Consider the following 21,032-nt stretch of genomic DNA (forward strand, 5'->3'; position numbering starts at 1 on the left):
TTACCTTATTTCTTGTTTGGTTTTTTCTTGACCTTGATACTTTTGATCATTTTTATGCACAGGAGTTTTATATGTTGGAGTTAATAGTGACTAACATGGGAAGAGGTAGGTGAATTACTATTTACAGTATTTCTCAAATAGCATAGAAAATATTGGCTTAGTTATAAACTCAATATGGTTTTAGGCTTTTATATGACATTACCTACATGATACACAGGTGATCCTGTTGGATTCTTCTCAGCCCCTTTAAATCAGATAGCAGAGAGTTCTGATCAGTATGATTATGTTGATGGCTTGACCTGGATGGACTTATCCCCAGCAGAATCTATGGTAAATGCTATCCTCTATATTTCATACGTACATACATATTACTGGACATTGTTAGAGTGTAACATATAGATGTATGTCTGGCCTTGATATTTCTTTGCAAGAAGGCACGTTGATAAAAGAAGAAACTTTATAAAGGAAGAGAGGGAAAGAATTACGACAATGGGGAATATGACATCTGGCAGAACCTTTCCTCATGATTCCAACCTAACTAGCGAGTGGAAAGGTTTGAGTTTAAAGAGAGAGAGAGAAAAAGAGAGTGACGAGAAAAAGGGAGAGAGAGGCGATGGAGAGGAGAGGAACACAGACTGATCGAATGTTTTCAAGTTCATGAAAATGTATGCAGCGGAATAAAAAATTACAATTCCTTATCAAATAATACTTGAGTTCCATACAACACTGAAGTAAAAACAAAATTAATTACAAGTCTCTACAAAAGATGGACTCCTCAGAGTACAGGACAACTATGCACTCATAAAAGTTCATGGATTCATGGGATCCTCAAAGGTTTTAAGGGGAAAGATCAACGATCAGTTCCTCACTATCTTCTTCATCTGGGAGGGGGGATATGAAAATAGGTGAGTTCCATTTACTTAGTAAGAAAAAACAGTATTTAAAAAATATTACTAAAATTTTAAAGGTAATTTAAACTGAAATAAAGTACCATTATTACTTACTATCAGGAATCATGTTAGGAGTTCTTTACTAATTATGAAAATAATTTATTATATTTAAGAAAACGTCAAGTCAAAATCATATCATGTCAATCAAATCAATTATGCTAAAAATAGAGAAAATTAAGCAAATCATGACATGCTCTTTATTTCATTTTATTTTTCGCGCGAAGTCATTCCGACTTTCATCTACTGAGGGCAATACAGATTTCCGACTATGCATGTGAAATGACCAATTCAATTCATGTTATAATAGCAATTTGCAGTATGTCAAACCAACAACACATTAATAGTTTGCCAAATCATGACACGATTTATGACTACGGCCATGACAACCACAGTGGTCCTACATATAAACTGTGGTCACAGCCGTACTTCACCAAATGTGATCCCTATAATCATATCGCATCACCATTCTCTTCAGAGGGTACAGTGTCATCTATAAAGAGCGGTACTCTCACGTTTTTTTAGACCAGATGGAGGAAAATTAGAAACCTCTCAGAGATATAAAATTTAACAAATCATTTTATAAATTATAAATGTTGATACCGATATATATTTCTCATGCTTAAATACCAATTCATGCTTTATCACTTCACCATTGTATAGTATATCATGCATCAACATTTATCATAAGCATTAAATCATTTTAGTTAAAACATGCGAATAATCAATTTATATACGTTCATTTAAACAAGCATTAACATGTAATAATCTTATTTGAGGATACAGGATTAAACATGCAACCTTTTAATTTAAAACTTCATTATTTAATGTAGAAATACTTCTTACTATATTAAAAGTAAATATTAAATTCTTTACCGAAATCTTAGTGATTCTTACGTCTTTTTCTTCTTCTTTTCCTCTCCTTCTCTCTCTAGATATCTCTCTCTCTAAAACTCTTTAGTGGATAGAAGAATGAAGTGAGAATGGTGAGGAAATGTGAAGAGGGTGGTCCCTATTTATAGAAAATGAGGACTATTAACTTTGCGCCAAGTGGCGAAATCTTGTGAGGAGAAAGAAAGTCAAGGTAAAAAGATGGGATGTGATGACTGACGGATGGATGATGCGACGTGACAGTGGCGCGAAAACCAGAGGCACCCGCGCGGATGGGATGTGCGCACAAGCGCACGTCCTGTGTTGGACACGCGCGCGCACACGCGAGCGGCGGCCAGGGTCTTTCCTGCGGGATTTTCCACCGTTTCTCCTTCGTTTTTCCCTAAAATCTTTTATTTGAATTTTAAAAATAATTTATCAACAAATAAATTAATAAAAATAATTTTAATAATTATTGAACTAAATAAACATAAAATTAAAATATAAGATTCATCCATAAATTTAAAATACGAAATTCAAAGAATTTAAACAGTATTAGGGACCGAATAAATAGGGGTTCACATTACAAATTATATACGAAAGTTTTCAGGGTGTTGTAGTCATTCTTTTTCTTGACTAGTAAAACTAGCACTGAGAAAGGGCTGCATCAGTGCTGCAACTGAGATGGATGAGTGACTCGTCCAACATCTTTTTAACTTCTCTATTTCGTTCTTTGGGTGGAACCAATATCAGTAAGGATATATTGTTATTGTGGCATGCTCGCGAGTCAACAAGATGGCATGATTGAAAGCTCTAACTGGAGGTGACGCGGGAGGGTATAGGGAGAATCAAATTTACTCTTTGAAATCCACTCAACGTATGCAATACCAAAACAATAACCGCTAGATTAACCACTCCCTCTAATTGAATCCACAATCCTAAAAGGAAAGGAAAAACAAAGATTAAGGAAGATAAACAACGAAAGAAAAAACGTTACGAACTTACCAATAAGTTGATCTCTATTCATTGGCTCAAAAAGACTTCTGAAAACTCCTGCTTCCCGAATAATTTGAAAAAGCTAATTTTAACAAAAATGTTAAAAGAAGAAAAGCTGAAACTCTCAAAAATTCTCTCAAATTTATTCTCAAATGTTATTTTTACATTCTAGGGACAAAGGTCTATTTATAGTATTTCTCTGGCAATCTAAATGAATACAAAATCTTGATATAATTAATAAAATAATAATTTAGATAAAATTCTATCTTAATTTAGGATAATTACATAATAAAATAATTATTTTTTCCCAAATAAATTAATTAAATAATTTTAAAGAATATAGTTATAATTAAAATAATAATTAATTTAAATTCATATTTATCTCATGTGAAATCTTTTAAAACACATGCGAAAATTAATTTTAACACATGGTTAATTTGAAAATTAGGTCCCAAGCCTTTTTAAAAGATTTTAAAATAATAAAATAAATAAATATTAAATAATTTTAAAAAGAAAAAAGAGGGCCGGCCAGCTTGGGCTACCCGGATGGGCCGGGCCGGCCGGTCCACGCGGGTTTCGTGGGAGAAGGCCGCGAGAGTCGTGGGCTTGTGGGCTTGGCCCAGTTGGGCCTTCCGTAGGCCCGTCCATGCGGGGTGCGCGCGTTCGGCCCTTGGGGCCTACGCGCACGAGGTTGGTTCCGCGCGAGCCTAGAGGGCCACGTACGTGGGGGCTCTCGGGAGCTCATGTGTGTGGTTCGTGCGGGCATATGTATGTGTTCGTGGGCCGTGCAGGCTGGACTGCATGTTCATGGGTTGTGCGGACTGGGCCGCATGTTTGGCGAACGTGTGGGCCTCCTTACTAAGGCATGGATTTTTTTACAATTTTTCAAGCCCATTAATCGTACTTGGGCCTTAAGTCTTGTAGTTTGGACAAACTTGACCCATCTCTTGAAATAATCGCAATTTGGAAAGCATTCAGGGATGAAATTACTTTCTTGTTCTGAGCGTTCCTCGTTGATACAAGATTGCATATTTGGAACTAATTCTGGGTTGTTTAAGATCACATCAGTAGGCAATCCTCGAAGTTCCTCAAAGACATCCTTATATTGGTCAAGTAATGTTTCTAGTTTTTTTGTTGGAGAATTCTGGAATTTGTATATCTTTTTCGATTCTCATCACTAGAAATATGGTTCTGCTTTCAATTGCGTTATTTTGTCTTGCCAATTTTCTTGTTGTCATGTCTTTTGTTTCAGTGATTGAGTTTTTATAAAGGCCGTTTCCATTAAGCTCAATGAGTAAGTCTCTACAGTTGAATGTAATCGTGGCTTTAATAAAGCCGAATATCATTAGATTCAACTGTTTCATCCAATCGACACCCAATATTATATCATATTCACCCAATGGGATCACGTGAAAACTGTATTGTATCTTTGAATGGTCCATGACGCTAGACAAGCGATGCGGTTAGATATCTTTTGCCCGTTGGCCACCATTACCATCCATGGCTTATTTCTAACCACTTGATTGTTGATCCACTTGGCCGCTCCCTCGTCCAAGGAGTGCAAACTTCTACTGTCTAAGAGCATGAAGATGTCCTGCCCTGCCAGCTTCCCTCGTATTTTAAGGATACTTCCCACATCACCTCTTCTGTTGCTTGGATGGGCAAGGTGCCTATGAGGTTTTCTCCATTCTCTACAAGGTTTTTAGTGACCTTTCCTTTCAATGTTTCTTCATTGGCAATCTCCTCCACTGCCATTACAGTTTTGCTTAGGTAATGGTGTCCTGGAAAATATCAATCGCCACATTTGTAGCATGTTATTGTCGCCTTCCTAGGTTCCATTTCTCTTCTCACGGCTTGAGAAGCTCGTTCGTAATTTCTTCCATCAGACTTGTCCAACAGTTGGACAGCTTTGCCGGTGAAATATGAATTTTGAGATATTTCTATTATTGATTGCTCTTGGAGCAGGTTTCGTTCAAATGTTTGGTTGAGCGAGCATAGTTTAAGCAATTTATTATTTGTTGCAATTCTGGTTTGAGTTTGCTGATGAAATTGGAAATAAAGAATTTCTCCAGGAGAGTGAGATTGTCTACGTTCATTAGAGCATACAAATGCTTGAAATGTTCTTGATATTTTGGAACAGGTCCGATTTGTCAGCTTATTGAATTCTTCTATGAAATCTTTTGCGAAGCACCATGAAATCTGCGGCAAAGCTCCTTCACGGAAAACTCCAACTCAAGTTTATTTTTTGCCAACCACTCTTAGTACCGTATATCCGCAACTTTACCAAGCAAGAGTGATGCTACTCCCACTTTTTGTTCCTGCGAAATGTCGTGCACCAAAAAATACTTGTCACATCTCATGATCCAAGTATGGGATTTACACCCTTAAATAGTGGAATTTCTACTTTGGGCAGTCTGGGCAGATTGGGCAGCTGACGAGGGGAGTGTGAACCAGGCCGGCTCATAGTAATTCTTGAACCAGGTTTGGTCTTACTGCACAAAAAAATGGGTTTCTACTCCCTATGCGTGGAAATGGACTGAGGGCTCATTTATCTTGATGCACTTACCTTGATTCTTCTGTCTTCTTTTCTTGCCCTTATTTTTTTTCATCGTTTCTTTTTCTAAGGAGGATATCTCTACTGTTTTTTTTCTGGTCTTGTATTCTAAACAAACTCTTATTAAAAGTTGTAAGAATATAAAATAAAAAATTTTCTTATCTTTTTTTTCAAATATAAGTTATTCTTTATCTTTAACTTTGTGGAAATTGATTTTCCAACCAGATCGTATTTTATCCATACTCCCTGTCTTTCAGCCAATTGCTGCTCAAAATTTGACTTTCATAGGAACCCCCGTTATTTTGAATTTGACTTGCATCCCTTACATTCGTCCGTGTACTAAGCTTGATATCCACGTGCATGTAAGAGAGAATTTCAAGTTTGCCTTTACATATTAAAGTAAAATAAAGAAATGTGATTCAAGTAGAATGAACAAAACTTGTTAGAGAATCTGAAGAAAAGTACTGAACAGTTAGAATCATATTTGATTCTTGTAGCCACACACTTTCCAATGCCATATTGTCTTTACATATTCAAGTAGAACGATAAGCATAATTCATATAGGATGTTTAGTGTCTGGTTAAGGTAATATGGGTATTTAATGCATGTGAATTTCTAATGAGAGCATCCTTCTCTTAGTGCCAAGCTTCATGTGGAGCAAACAGAAATGGATGGTTGAGGTCGTTACTAGTAGAGGTTTAATCGCCTTAAGTGCATAATACAATTTAGTTTACTCCCTTCTTTGATGTTGGAAATATGAATCATCATCATTCATCATCTTTGCTGCAGTCTTCCTCCTTTTCAGCATCGTTATTTATCTACTTATTTATTTAGTTGTTTTTTTTTTTATTTTTGCAGAGAATGACTCAAGAAGACAAGTCTAAGAAGTGTGGAAAAATCCGGTTTTCTGTACTCTTGTCACCCCAACCTGAAATTGAAGAAAATAATAAATCATTTTTCCTTGGTGCTAGAAAATCTGGACTTATTCAAATTAGTCCTACAATGGAGGGTCCTTGGACCACAGTGAAGCTAAACTATGCTACACCAGCTGCTTGCTGGCGCTTAGGCAATGATGTAATTGCTAGTGAAGTAAGTGTGAAGGATGGGAATAGGTACATGACCATTCGGTCTCTAGTTGCAATATGTAACAACACAGATTTTTTGTTGGATTTGTGTCTTATACCTAAAGCTGATACCACAACGCAAGATATATATGTTGGATTGTTAAAACCTGGAGACTCAGTCTCTCTCCCTCTATCAGGCTTGACACAACATGGATTGTATGTATTAAAACTACGACCCGCGGGTCTTGATGGCCCTGAAGAATATTCTTGGAGTTCTGTAGTTGCTAACTCTCGTGAACAGAAGAGTTGTGATGAAATATGCGTATCAACTCTCGCACGCTCTGAAGATTTGTTATGCTGCACTCAGATGAATGGCTCCTCTTCTAGAGTTCCACATCTATTGTGGTTTTGTGTAAGCACACAAGCCGTGGAGATTGCAAAAGACATTCATTCTGAACCTATTCAAGATTGGACAATCTTGCTTAAATCTCCATTGTCAATCACCAATAATCTTCCCCTTGAATCTGAATACTCTGTTCTTGAGAGGCAAGCCACTGGTCATTTTTTAGTCTGCAATAGAGGAATATTTGGTCCAGGCAAAACCGTAAATGTCTACAATGCTGACATAAGGAATCAGCTATTCTTTTCCCTGCTTCCACAAAGAGGGTGGCTACCAATACATGTGAAAACATTAACCTTCTTAATTAAGGCTCATTTACTTTTTTTCCTGCTTTATTTATTTCTTCTTTTTATTTACAGGAAGCAGTTATTATATCTCATCCCCAGGGAATTCAATCAAAGACAATAGAATTTAGAAGTTCAGCTACGGGAAGGTATTATTTTGTGCCAAACAACTCCATTTCAGATTTCATAATGATACATAGAAGTTTAATTCTTTGTGGCTTCATGCTCGAAATTGATTGTATATGCAGGATTGTTCAAGTAATTCTTGAGCAAAACTATGACAAGGACCGACCTTTACTGGCAAAGATTATTAGAATTTATGCTCCATACTGGTTTGCTATTGCTAGATGTCCCCCACTTACACTTAAGCTTCTAGATCTGACTGTGACAAAGCAGACACGGAAGATTGGTTTCCCCTTTCAGTATAAAAAGAATAAGGAAATATTGCTTGAGGAGATAACTGAAGAGGAAATATATGAAGGCCATACAATTGCTTCAGCTTTGAACTTCAAATTTTTGGGCCTCTCAGTGTCAATTGCTCATTCTGGTGATGGGCAATATGGACCTGTTAAAGACCTTTCTCCTCTTGGCGACATGGTGATACCATAATTTTGTATGAAGTCTTCCTTTTCACAAGAGGATTTTCTTGCTAATGCCAGTTTTTTATTCCTTTTGTTCATCAGGATGGATCACTGGATCTCTATGCTTATGCTGCTGATGGAAAATGCATGCGGCTTTTCATATCTACAAAACCTTGTCCCTACCAGTCTGTACCTACCAAGGTAGTAATGTAGTTTAGAGCTATGATTATGTCATATAAATAACAAGCTATTTTACTTATTTTCCTCTTCCTAGGTAATTTCTGTTCGGCCATTTTTCACTTTCACAAACAGACTTGGTGAAGATATATATATCAAATTGAGCAGTGACGATGAACCAAAGAAGCTCCATACAGTTGATTCAAGAGTATCCTTTCTGTATCATGAATCTGGTGGAAGAGAAGAACTCCAGGTCAGTGTGAGCTGCAAAACTTTGCAATATCCTTAATCTTTTATTTGTGTTAATCACGTTTTTTTCTTTTCAAAAATAAATTTGCTTGTTTTTATGTTACAATTGTTACATGCTATGTTATGTTCCAGTTTTCTCAGCTACTTACTATCTTCAGCTCAATTTAAATAAAGGAACTTTTTGAGTTGATTCTTGATGTTTTACTAACAATAAGCTTCCTACTTTTGGTGTTAGTTCATTCTAATGGAGTATGGAAGGATGAAAAGATGAGAAATTTTTAGAAGTTTAGTACAACTATAATGGAGAAAGACTTCTCTTACAGTTCATGATCTTGGAAGTAGTTCCTCCTTTTTCACTAATCTTGTTCTTTATTCACTTTTAATGTTTTCTCAGCCCTTAGAAATAATATATACATGCTTATAAAAACTGGTTGTCTCCAAAAGATGTTTTGAGAATAGGGAACTAGAAGGAAGCTCATCAACAGCCATACTAAGTGTATACACTGATGGGCACCAGATTATATAAGTACGTTGTTGCCCAAATGGAGATGGCATTTTAGGATTATATTTACTAGTTTGTTATGTAAAGATTAAAACAGCATGTTCAGTCCCCATGTTATCTTTGGGATAAAGTGGTGATCTTAGCTTGTTGGCTGAGGAAGATGGGTGTTTTCAGTGGCTACCTTCAATCCTAAAAGTGGGCTGAGCTACTTTTTTTTTTTGTTTTGCAGCTAATTTCTCTTTGATCCCTTCCTTTGCTTTCTTTTGTTGTATGTTCTAAGAGGGTATCTTATGGTCCCGCTTTGTATCTTCTTCTTCTCTGATAAATCTCCCTTACCAAAAAGAAGAAATAGTGCTGTCTATATCTTGTAGGTGTTGTCAACCCACCAAACACATCTTTAGGTAACAATTCATTATCAGATATGCATTATGCGTTAATAAGTTTGCATGATATTCTTTTCCGATGCTTATGATCTTTCGTATCTTTTATAATCATTTTTATCGGGAATTTTTAGAAGAAGAACATCATCGCAAGAATTCAAAAGAAGGGTATTGATTGCTTTCCAATAGAGCCAACCTGGATACGATGATAAATTTATATGCTATCTACTGTCAGTAAGCATGAAAGATTTGTTTTTATTTAATCATCCAGTGTTAATATCCTATAATGCATGTATATATCATCTTTTCTGTTTCACCAAAATGCCTTCTGCTAACTAGGTGATGTTATGGCATCCTTTTTTCTTTTCCTTCAGCATTTATTTCTCTACCGTTTTATTTTTTTTAAGGTACTGTTAAAATTTTAGGTCTGCCTAGAAGATACAGAATGGTCATTTCCAGTTCAAATTGTAAAAGAGGACACAATCACTTTGGTTCTGAGGAGGCATAATGGTACGCGGAGATTTCTGAGGACAGAAATACGGGGATTTGAAGAAGGTTCACGTTTCATAGTTGTATTTCGCCTTGGATCAACCAATGGTCCTATCAGGTACTGTCTATATGACATGTGCACACACGAACACAGTCATGCAAACACTGATGCTTTCCTGTATGCTCTTGCTAACCTGTCAAACTCTTAAAAACAGGATTGAGAACAGAACAACTGATAAGACCATTGGTATTCGCCAATCTGGGTTTGGTGACAAATCCTGGATTCAGTTGGAATCTCTTTCAACAACAAATTTTTCTTGGGAAGATCCATATGGTCAAAAAGTTATTGATGCTAAGATTGATAGTGGCTTTAGTTCTCGAATTTGCAAAATTGACATGGAAAGCATTGGATTATCTTCTGAGGTGCAAAGGGAACTAGGGATGCAGTTCCATGTTGTAGAAACTGGTGACATCAAGGTTCTTAAGTTCACAAATGATTGCATACCAGCAAGTTCAGGGGAAGGAAATAGCTCCGTTGTAGCTTCTGGAAACCTGGGAAATTCTCAACTCCAAAGTGTAACAGAGAGTGATATTACAACTTTAGAGCTTATAGTTGAATTGGGAGTTGTTGGAATTTCTGTTATTGATCACAGACCTAAAGAACTCTCTTACTTGTACCTGGAAAAAGTGTTTGTATCATACTCAACTGGGTACGATTGTGGAACAACGAGCAGGTAGGAGACTTTTATATGTTCAAATAGTTCCATTTTCATTGTTAAGTTTGTATGTTAACTATATGAAACCCAGGGACATGACCTACTTTTTTGTGGTTGTTTAAAGCTTTTCCTGCTGGCTTATGTTTGGTCCCTTTGATTATGAACATTTGTAAAGGATAGGATTTTAATTTTCCTTCAAAGAGAAAAGGTTAATGAAAGGCATACCATTACTAAATTAGCACTTGATACAACAAGTTTGTTCTATTGCTTTTATGTAAATCATTAAATCTCCAATTGGGAACGGTTCTTTTTTTTCTAACTACTCTATTCTTTTTGTGATGAGGAATGTTAAATAATTGAGTTGAATGACCACATCTTAAAAACTTTAACCAACAAGAAACAACCTAAATTTGTTATACATACTCTCCCAGGCAGTTTGCCAAGTGCTTACCTCCTCTTTATGTACAAATGGATGAAGGTGATGTCTGCAGTTCAAATCCAGGAAGACCCACAAATTTTGCTTGAAAAGAAATCAGTTTGTTTTTATTGCCTCTGAATTAATTTTTTGAATTTAGTGTTTTAAGTGAGCAAATGGAGTATTTTGCTTCCCTTGCAAGTAATAATTTTGAATTTTATGCTATAAATGAACGGACCATTATTTTATCTTTTGCCAGGTTCAAGCTCATACTGGGTGGTCTGCAGATTGACAACATGCTTCCTTTAAGTTTAATGCCAGTGCTCTTGGCACCTGAACAGATGGGTGATGTGCATCATCCAGTTTTCAAGATGACAATTACAATGCACAATGAGGACACAGACGGCATTAAAGTCTTCCCTTACGTATACTTAAGGGTATGCTTTATCTAGGTGCTTCTGAATGTTATTCATTGTTCTACGTGCACCAGTTTAATGCATATATTAAGTCTACTTTGATATGATAGGTGACTGAGAAACCTTGGAGACTGAACATTCACGAACCTATCATTTGGGCTTTTGTGGATTTGTACAACAATCTTCAGTTAGATCGCATCCCTAAAAGTTCTAATGTCGGTCAAGTTGATCCAGAGATACGCATTGAGTAAGATTCTCATGTTCTTCCTGCCAACAGATGAAAATAAACTTTTAGTATCTACAGCAAACCTAGCATAATTTTCAAGGTTTCTAGATATCATTTGTAAATTGAAGTAAATATCACCTTGAGTTTGAAAAGAAAAATGATAGAATATAATTAACATGCTCTTAGTAGTTCTTATAGATGAAATCCTCAAGATTTCAGCAAATCTCCAATTGCTCATCCCTCTCAAGGTGAACCCGGAATATAATTAGCATGTTCATCCATGTATCTGGACCGCAACGGTACATCACAGGAATAAGTGTAGACCAACCAGTGCTGATTCTATGCTCAACCAGAGGAATTCTTTTAAAACTTTTTTATTATGTCTTGACTAATTGATGAAATGCAGCCACAGATTTCTCACTGATACTTTTTACTTGATACTTCCCATAAGACTTGAGTCTTGTCTTCTCAGATGTATTTTCATATAGGAAATGAGATATAAATTTATGAATTAAGAAATAAGGTGCACGCGGACCTTTCAGGAGGGGAGACTTCTAACATGTTAGACCTATTGGGCCTCTTGGAACATATTCTCTTATCTCCTTAGCCTGACACTAGAACTTAGACCTTGGAACCCATGGGTAAGTACACATGTAGATCTTGTTTTCTTCAATAATATTCTTATCTAAAGTGATACCTTATGGACCATTTTAGGGTACCTAGGGTTGGTTTTCACTAGTATCTAACAACACTATCTCTTTCTTAACTCTAAATATATTTTTCCCAACAAGTGGCCAATTTCAGTTGTGTGCTCTGCATCAATGGCCATAATGTAACTCTATGAAAGTTTTGCAAAGTTGTTTGGCTACCATGGTATTATCAGAAGTTTGTGCAAAATTATGGAGTTATTTCCGCCTTTAGACAAATATCTTGAAGAAGCACACTTATATGTCCCAAATATCTTTGAGAGACTTGGGTTTCAACTTGTCCACATTTCTAGTATGGATAAAACAAACATATTCAAACACCTTAAAAAAAACAGTATATGAATTTTTTGCTTGCAAAACTTCTAAAGGACTTCTAAAATCGAGAGTTTTCAAAAATATTCTATTTATAAGATAAGTAGCTACAAGAATTGCATTTACCCAGTAACTTTTGGGTAGATTCATGATGAAAGCACAATTCGTCTAGTAAATTATTCCACTAGACTCCAAATAGGCACGGAATCCACCATCTATATATTTGTACTGTTCTCTGTTTTTAAAATTTTAATTTTAGTATCAAACTGTGTGCATATCATTTTATGAAATGACTGAAAATAATATATTAATTTTTGCTTTCAACTGATAAATCTATGTTAATTTAGTACAATAGTTAATAAAAGTAATAAATCATTTATGATAAGATAAGGAGGTATTTTAAGTAAATCTTCAAACATCATAGCGAATCGTCATAAGAGGGGTAGGACTTTTATAGTTACTCACATGATAGAAATTATTTTTTTGTTTAGTTAGTTCACGTGCATCACAAAATTATGAATACATAGAAGTTCTTCTAAATAGGTTAGGATATAATTTTTCTACATAAAAGAAAGAAGAATGTCCCAATTGTCGATGCAGCTATAGAATTTCCTTATTGACATCCGTATTTACAAAGGCAGCTTGATTCTCATTTACATTTTAACTTTTATACAAGATATATAAGTCATCATGCAGTGTACTAGTGTCAATCATTTTCTCTGTTTGAAGATTTTAAATGACACAATAGTTAGGAAAAAATTCAATTTTACAGTTAAAATCTCTAATAATGGCACTAATGAATAAGATACTGTCAGAAAATTAGGCACATGAAGAATTAAAGATAGAGTACTAGTTGGAGTATAATTAATGAAATTTCTTCCAAATACAAGAGCGTATGATCATCTGCTATACGGATATTTTCTTCTTTACTATAAGAAAAATAAGTTAGGAAGTCTTTATGAAAGGCTGTCATGTGTCTATTAGCTCTAGAGTTTATAATGTAAGTATCAAAATTGGAAATAGCAGAGAGATGAACAAGACCTAATTTTACCATTTTTTACGTACCAATAGTTGATGAATGGTTAAATTGAGATATTAAATGCTTCAGACTTTGAATTTCATCTTTTGAAAAAGCTGCAATAGTTGATGAATGGTAACCTGAAGTAAGAACAACTGTTGAATAGAATGTTTTATTAATTTATTTTTTAATTAATTTATTATTTAATTAGGTAATCTCATATAATTAGAATTTTAATAGAATATGAATTTCTTAATAAGTAGGTTAGGAATTTTATAAATATTTTAAGTGTAACAATTTAAAAAATGAGAAATAAAATTATTATTTTTTCTCTAAAAATCTTAATCGCATCAAAGTTAAATAAAGTTATTTTAGGGTTCTAATTTTAGGGTTTTCTTCAAACACTAAAATAACACAATAGGCTGGGTTGGTACCCACTTATCCATATTTACTCTCTTCACCACCCTAGAAAATCATATCAGACTTATGTGTGCTGACGACGACTTGGAGGAGCCAAGACAGCACCGGCGACGGAGGAAAATCGTGCAGTGGAATATCTATCTCTGGCACGACCAGAATTGTGTGTCGTTTCAAGCAATGGATGTCGGCGATATGAGTCCGCGGGGCCTGAAACAAAAAGATGAAGGCTCGGCAGGTGGATCTATCTCGATTTCAGGTGAATCAAGACCAGATTCGGAAAGGTGAGTTGTGCCAGAAGAAGTGTGGACGTGCACGACTCGTACAAGGAAGACAGATTGCGAGGAAGTAGCTTTGGCCTTGGAATTCAGAAGATCAATCCCCATGCCCGAAACCAGATCTGTCCAGAGAAGATGCACCAAGTCTAGCTGCTCTCCCTCTTAGCTGAGCCGTTTTTGAGCTGATCTTGAGCTGTTTGTGAGTCGAGTTCGAGGCGCTCTGACCAACCTTTTCTGGTCATTTTTTCTGGCTCTTCCGCGTGTGTTTGCCTCTAGTTTCGCAATCCGGTACAGATCTGCTTCTTTTGCGGGCAAGCCATTCCGACCAGTCTTTGTTAATCCTTTTTCGGCTTTTTAGTGTGTGTACGCCTTGGGTTTGCAATTTGGTCTACAAGTTGGCCATGTATAATATTTTTACGCCAAATTGAAAGGGAGTGTTGAATAGGATATTTTATTATTTTATTATTTAATCAGATAATCCCATGTAATTAGAATTCTAGTGAAATAAAAATTTCTTAATCAATAGGTTAAGAATTTTATAAATACCCTTAATGTAATAACTTAAAGGGTGACAAATAAAATTATTATTTTTTCTTCAAAAATCTACAATAACCAATTTCTTTACTTCTATCATTGTTTAAAGTAATTAAAGACAGAGAAAGAACAATACCCAATAACTAATCCCAACCAGATAGAAAAGACCTTCTTATCAACACCAATGGAGGCCAAAAAAGCGGTGCAAGCTTGAAGATCACTGGAAACATATCTGTTTGGCAGCGGCTCAGATTGGCTCGACTCGGCTTGGCTCAGCTCGGCTCAAGAGCAGATAGACCAGATCAAAGTAATCCAGTGCGAAGTAGCGAGAGTTGGACATCTCCGTATGCAGAAGGCTGGAAGGATGCGGCGGAGAGCTCTGACCAGCAAATGTAGCATGGCTCAATGTGAGGACTGAGCAAATCGCAGGAGGTCCAAATCGAGTATTTTCCGTGTATGGATGGGGTTTGAACAACGTGGCAGAGTGCTCAAACCGGCGGATCGGCCGAATGTGCAGCAGCCACGCGAAGGCAGGAGTGGGGAGGTGCGATTCGTGTTAGATCTTGTGCGACAAGCCGAAAAGGTCGAGTCTGGGTATTCGGCTGCGGTGCAACGCCATTCAGGCCAGATCGAAGTGGACCTCACAGCGCATGTGGCTCATGCGCTTCTGTTGCCGATAGGCACGTGTGGTTCATGCGTGAAAAACGGCAACCGAATTCTGGGGGACAGACGGGGGGGTGAGCTGCGACTCTGTCTGGATAGGTCGTGAAATTAGGATTTAGAGAAATCTTGAAATTAGAACCCTGAAATAGCCTTATTTTGGTTCTGGTACCATGTAGATTTTTTGAAGAAAAAATATTCTCTTTTATTTATGATACACTTTATATTGTTACACTTAGGGTATGTATAGAGAATTTCTACCTACAGATAAGAAAATCACTATTGTAATAGGATTTTAACTATAAAGAAATTACTATTCTAATAGAATTCTAATTAATTACATCATCTCAATTAATTAAGCAACAAAATATTATATTTAACAAGAATAATACACAAGAATCCCAATTTTGGGATTCTAACACTGAATATCTTCATCCTACTCCAACTGAACTTATTTAGTTTTCAGAACACATAGATCGAGAGAAACACCTGGACCTAAACCTACTCACCATACCGAATGACTCGAATCTACTCACCACAATGAAAAACATGAACTTCGAGTTTACATAAGAATGAACATGGACCAAGAAGAGAAAGAGCTACAACTACCTTATCAGAGTCATGAATCTAATTTCGATCCAGATTCAGCATCATTGAAAACTTCAGGTAATCTCAGTAGGATCTCTCACTTAACGATTTATATAATGATAGCCCTATTGTTTTAATAAAGAAAACAAAAATGAGCATGCATTGATCATCCAATTCATAGTTTTGTTTCATACAAAAGTCTGTCATCAACTCACCTGACATTTCTTAGCAATATTGATAAAATACAAATGCCAATAATATACATGAAGCATTAAAAAAGTAACCGAATGGAAAATTGTAATCATGAAGGAAATCCAAACTTCAGAAAAGATTGAGACTTGGAAAATAACAAAATTAACATGCAGAAAGTACCTAGTTAGCTGTTTATGGGTGTTCACAATCAAAAATAATGTTGATGGTATATCAACATGTTCAAAGTTTGATCAATGGATAAAGGCTTTACTCGATTCTTTGGAATTGATTACCAGAAGATATTTACACCATTAACAAAGCTTAATACAATTTAGATACTAATGTCTATAGCTGTCAATTTAGATTGACTAATATTTCAAACAAATTGAGAAATTTTTTTTTCTTAATGAAGAACTGTAAGAAGAAATCTATATGAAGATACCAAGAGATTTTGAAAGTCAAGTCATTAACAGAAATGTCTGCAGACTCAAAAAATCTCTATATGGACTCAAATAATCTCCAAGAGCATGATTCGACAAATTCACTAAGACAATCAGGAGTTTAGATATAATTAATGTCAAACACATACTATATATGTCAAGCATGATCCTTCAGGAAAAAGAACAATCCTCATCGTATATGTAGATGATATAATAATTATGGGAGATGAGATAGAAAATATACTTAGACTAAAAAATGTCTTAGTTAATGAATTGGAGATTAAAAACGTAGGAAATTTCAAATGTTTTCTAGGAATTAGAATTGCTAGATTCAAGAATCTCAATTTCTTAGAGAAAACATGTGTTGGATATTTTAAAAGAGACTGAAATGTTTGAATGTAAACCCGCAGATACACCTGTGGATCCCAACATTAAATTGAAAAGTAAAATTGATAGTGTTCCGGTTGATAAAGAAAGATACCAATGTGTAGTGGATACATTTGTTTACTTCTTACATATTAAACTAGATATTAATTCTAACATTAGTGTGGTTAGTCAATTCATGAATAACTCAACTGAAGAACTTACGGAAGTAGTGTTTCAGATTCTCAAGTATGTAAAGATGACAGCTTGATAAGGATTATTTTTCGAGAAAAATAGAAATCAAGAAATTAAAATATATGCGGATGCAGGTTAGGCTGGTTCTGTAACTAATAGAAGATCCACCTCTTGATACTTTTTAAATCTGTGAAAACCTAGTTACTTGCATAAGCAAAAAGTAGTGAATAGTATCAAGAAATAATGTTGAGGTTGAGTTTAGAGTTTTAGCACATAGTATCTATGAAGGCATGCAGCTACAAAGCATTATGTGAAATCAACCCACAATTAACATAGCAAAGAAGCCAATTCATTATAAGCAAACTAAGCATGTGAAAATTGATAAACACTTTGTTAAAGAGAAAAATTGAGTCAAGAGCGCTATCCTTGTGACATATTCAATCTTGCCATCAAATTGCGGTTATTTTCACTAAGGCACTACCTAGGAAGACTTTCAAAAAATTGAGTTCCGAGATTAGTTTGCTCAACATCTTCAAATTAGCTTGTGGGGGAGCGTAAGAATCTAACTTCTTGTAGAAGTTCAAGTTCTATACAAATTGATATTTTTAGGGAGATCTCCTTATTAAGCACAATTATAGTCAACTTCTCTAATTAGAAGATGTTTTTTACTTTATACAACTGATTTGTATTTAATTTATAAATAGAAAATTTAATTAAAAATTTTTCACTTTCTTTGTAGGAAAATATATTGCTAATGTTTTATCCCAGCAAATTGTGAATTCTAGACTTTATGCTTCTATCTCCATGCCTCATTTGGATTATCTCAAGGATATTCTAGTAAAGATACACTTCATCAACTATCAGCCATAGTGAAATGACTATGGTTGGGCTTTTCATGATGCCTTAATTTGCTATCATAACATGGCATTTCTTGCCCACAATTTGCGCCTTGAGTCAATCTTGTTATTTGTTATTCATAATCAGTTTAATGAAGGACACCAAAAAAACCTCAAAGAGGTTGAATTTTTATTTTTATCGGGAAGATGTGAACCAACTTGTTCAGAATTTTACTTGACCTATTCTGTTTGTCAGGTCTTTAAGCTGGAACCCTTCTATTTTGTCCGTCCTATTCTTATGGACTTGATTTGAAGTCTCTTTTGAATTTGTTAAAGGTCTTCTTTCTTAATGTGGTAAAAATGTTTTATTGTGATAATTCACTTATTTAAACATTCGCACTTCGTATCATTTCCCCATCCATATACAGCAGAAATGGTTGCTTCCCTCTTCCTTGATTATATTTTCAAGTCACGTGGATGGCTCAAGTTTATTTTGAATGAAAAAGATGTCACCTTCTGTAGTGTATTCCTAGACCGAGTTACTTCATCTTTGTGGCACCAAGTATCATTAAATTCTGCCTATCATCGGCAAATTGATACTAAACCAAAGTAATGAATCTTACTGTGGGAGATGTATCTTTGTTGTTTTACGAAAGATATGGCTAGCCAATCAGTGGACTGGCTTGCTTGAGTAGAACATCGTTATAATATTGGTCCTCTCCTCTGGCAAAGCTAGACGCTCTGAAGTTGTTAATGGGCAATCTGCCTCTTGATTGTTGTCTTACTGTCTTGGGTTGGCTTGTACGGAAGTTGGTGGGTCTTGAATTAAGCATTCGAGGTGTTATTTTACTGTATTGCATGACCATCTCACTTAAGCTCAAAACATAATGCTTGTATGATTCTTACCACCATGATGCTTCTTCTGTTGTTGGTGATTCACTCTTCTGTTTGTGGTGATTATTGTCCCTTTTTAATTAATTAATGAGTTTGTCAGGCCGAATTTCATTTAGGAATATCTTTTACTTTGCTGAACTTGACCCACAATCATTTTAATAGAAGCACTGATAGCTGTGGGAGGTTTCCTTCATATACCAATAACTCTAATATCGTTTATTTGCATATTTGTTTAACATGGGAAGAAGATATATCCTGTAATAAATTATAATATTGGAAACAGTAATCTTTTGGGGTCTAATATTGAGTTATCATGACATTTCCCCATCTTTACTTTTTCAGCCTCGTAGATGTTTCCGAAGTACGGTTGAAGGTGTCTTTGGAGACAGCACCAGCTGAAAGACCTCATGGAATTCTAGGCGTATGGAGTCCTATATTATCTGCTGTTGGAAATGCATTGAAGATCCAGGTAAGATTGTATTCTTCTGTAGGGTTCATTAGTTTTGGATCATATTCTTGAAATTATTTAGTTATTTAATGATGGGGAATCATGCTGGATTTTATAATTTGTTACTGTAGTTAGAACAATAACTTCTCTTGCACACAACCGGCAGAGATTTTGTGACTGCTGAATTTTACATAAAATATTGACTCAAAAAGAATAAGTTCACTGTTGTCTTCTTTTTAATATTTCACTGAGAAAAGCTGCGGACTCCTCCAATAGAGATTTCTTTGTAGAAAGAGAAGGTATCATTAGAAAGAGCGATATGAGAAAAAACAAACAACCCAACAGTATTAAGACAAAATAGCAATCTAATCCCTTTACAAACAAGATAAAAGCATCTTGCGAAAAAACTCTTTAGTGGAGATTACTTGGAGTCTTTTAGCATCTTTGCCATAAGGAATCAAAAGAGATTAAAAATAGTAAACTGAGATGGAATGTGCATGAGTGGATTTTTCTGTTTCCTTGTGTTGTTAGTGACCCAACCAAGAATAAGTTTATATGGCTCTACATGAACATAGAGGTTATAGAAATTTAGAAAAAAATATTTACTTTATTTTTACTATATTTTTTGTGTTGCAAATAACTCATATATATATAAGAATTTTTAAGTACAAATAAAGAAATTTTCTTTATAATAAGGATTCTAAATAATTACAACAAATTAATAGTGAGAGTTATATAAAAAAAAATATCACAATTACTTAGATAACAAAATATTCATGTCAACACTCTCCCTCAAGTTGGTACGAAAATATTACACATGTCTAATTTGCATATCAAGTTTTAAAGAGTTTTGTTATAAAGTCTTTTAGTAAAGATATCTACTACCTGATTGGTAGAAGATACATGATATAAGCATAAGGAGCCATCAACTACTTTCTCTTTTATGAAGTGACGGTCAATCTCAATATATTTCGTCCGCTCATGGTGAACTGGATTTTGGGCAATACTAATTGCTGCTTTATTGTCACAAAATAATGATAGGTTCCCTTCTTTAAACAATTTTAAGTCGTTCATTAGTTTTTGCAACCATAATAATTCGCATACCCCTTGAGCCATTGCTCTATATTCTGCTTCAGCAGTAAAACAGTCAACTACACTCTGCTTCTTGCTTTTCCATATAATCAAGTTGTCACCAACGAATGTGCAGTAACCAGTAGTTGACCTTCTTTCATCTGGAGATCCAGCCCAGTTGGCATCTGTAAACATTTCTATCTTAAGGTGGTCATTCCTGGAGAAAAGTAAACTTTTTCCTGATACAGATTTCAGATATTGTAATATTTAAAAGACGACATGTAAATGAATCTCGCGATGATCATGCATATACTGACTCACCAAACTAACTGCATAAGTTATATCTGGTCTGGTATGTGAGAGATAAGTAAGTTTTCCGACCAATCTCTGATATCTTTCTATGTCAACTGATGAACTACTGCTAGCTTGTAGTTTGTGATTACTTTCAATAGAAGATTCTGCTGGCTTGTAACCAATCATTTTAGTCTCTTCTAATAAATTTAGAATATACTTTCTTTAAAAAATGAAAATTCTTAATTTCAAATTCTCGAGCAAGAGAATTGTTTTGCTGAGAAGAGTGATCTTACTCTCATAATGCTTGATGAATAGAGTATGATCAGTATTGTTTTGCTGATATTCGAAAGAGATCATAACTCTTCTGAATCTTTCAAATTATGCTATTGGAGATTGTTTTAATCCATAAAATGCCTTTAATTTATAGATATTCTCTTGTGTTCTTTCATTTTCGAATTCAGGTAGAATTTTCATGTATACCTCTTCCTCTAAGTTCTCATGGAGAAAAATATTTTTTAC

At 35.1% G+C, this 21,032-nt stretch overlaps 1 protein-coding gene across 3 annotated transcripts in view; it reads left to right on the top strand.

The window, feature by feature from the left end:
• LOC110810873 (pleckstrin homology (PH) domain-containing protein) overlaps positions 1–21,032 on the top strand; it is a 141,886-nt gene that overhangs the window by 108,137 nt on the left and 12,717 nt on the right. For all 3 annotated transcript variants that reach the window (XM_088218073.1, XM_088218072.1, XM_088218074.1), the window contains 12 exons: positions 63–105; positions 218–330; positions 6,226–7,113; positions 7,191–7,264; positions 7,364–7,712; positions 7,799–7,897; positions 7,971–8,126; positions 9,430–9,611; positions 9,709–10,227; positions 10,884–11,061; positions 11,151–11,287; positions 19,043–19,169. In XM_088218073.1, the coding sequence (XP_088074199.1) occupies positions 63–105; positions 218–330; positions 6,226–7,113; positions 7,191–7,264; positions 7,364–7,712; positions 7,799–7,897; positions 7,971–8,126; positions 9,430–9,611; positions 9,709–10,227; positions 10,884–11,061; positions 11,151–11,287; positions 19,043–19,169 (2,865 nt within the window). The remainder of the gene's footprint in view (positions 1–62; positions 106–217; positions 331–6,225; positions 7,114–7,190; positions 7,265–7,363; positions 7,713–7,798; positions 7,898–7,970; positions 8,127–9,429; positions 9,612–9,708; positions 10,228–10,883; positions 11,062–11,150; positions 11,288–19,042; positions 19,170–21,032) is intronic.

This window comes from Carica papaya, chromosome 4, assembly GCF_054855325.1.
Source record: "Carica papaya isolate Zhongbai chromosome 4, ASM5485532v1, whole genome shotgun sequence".
NCBI lineage: Eukaryota > Viridiplantae > Streptophyta > Magnoliopsida > Brassicales > Caricaceae > Carica > Carica papaya.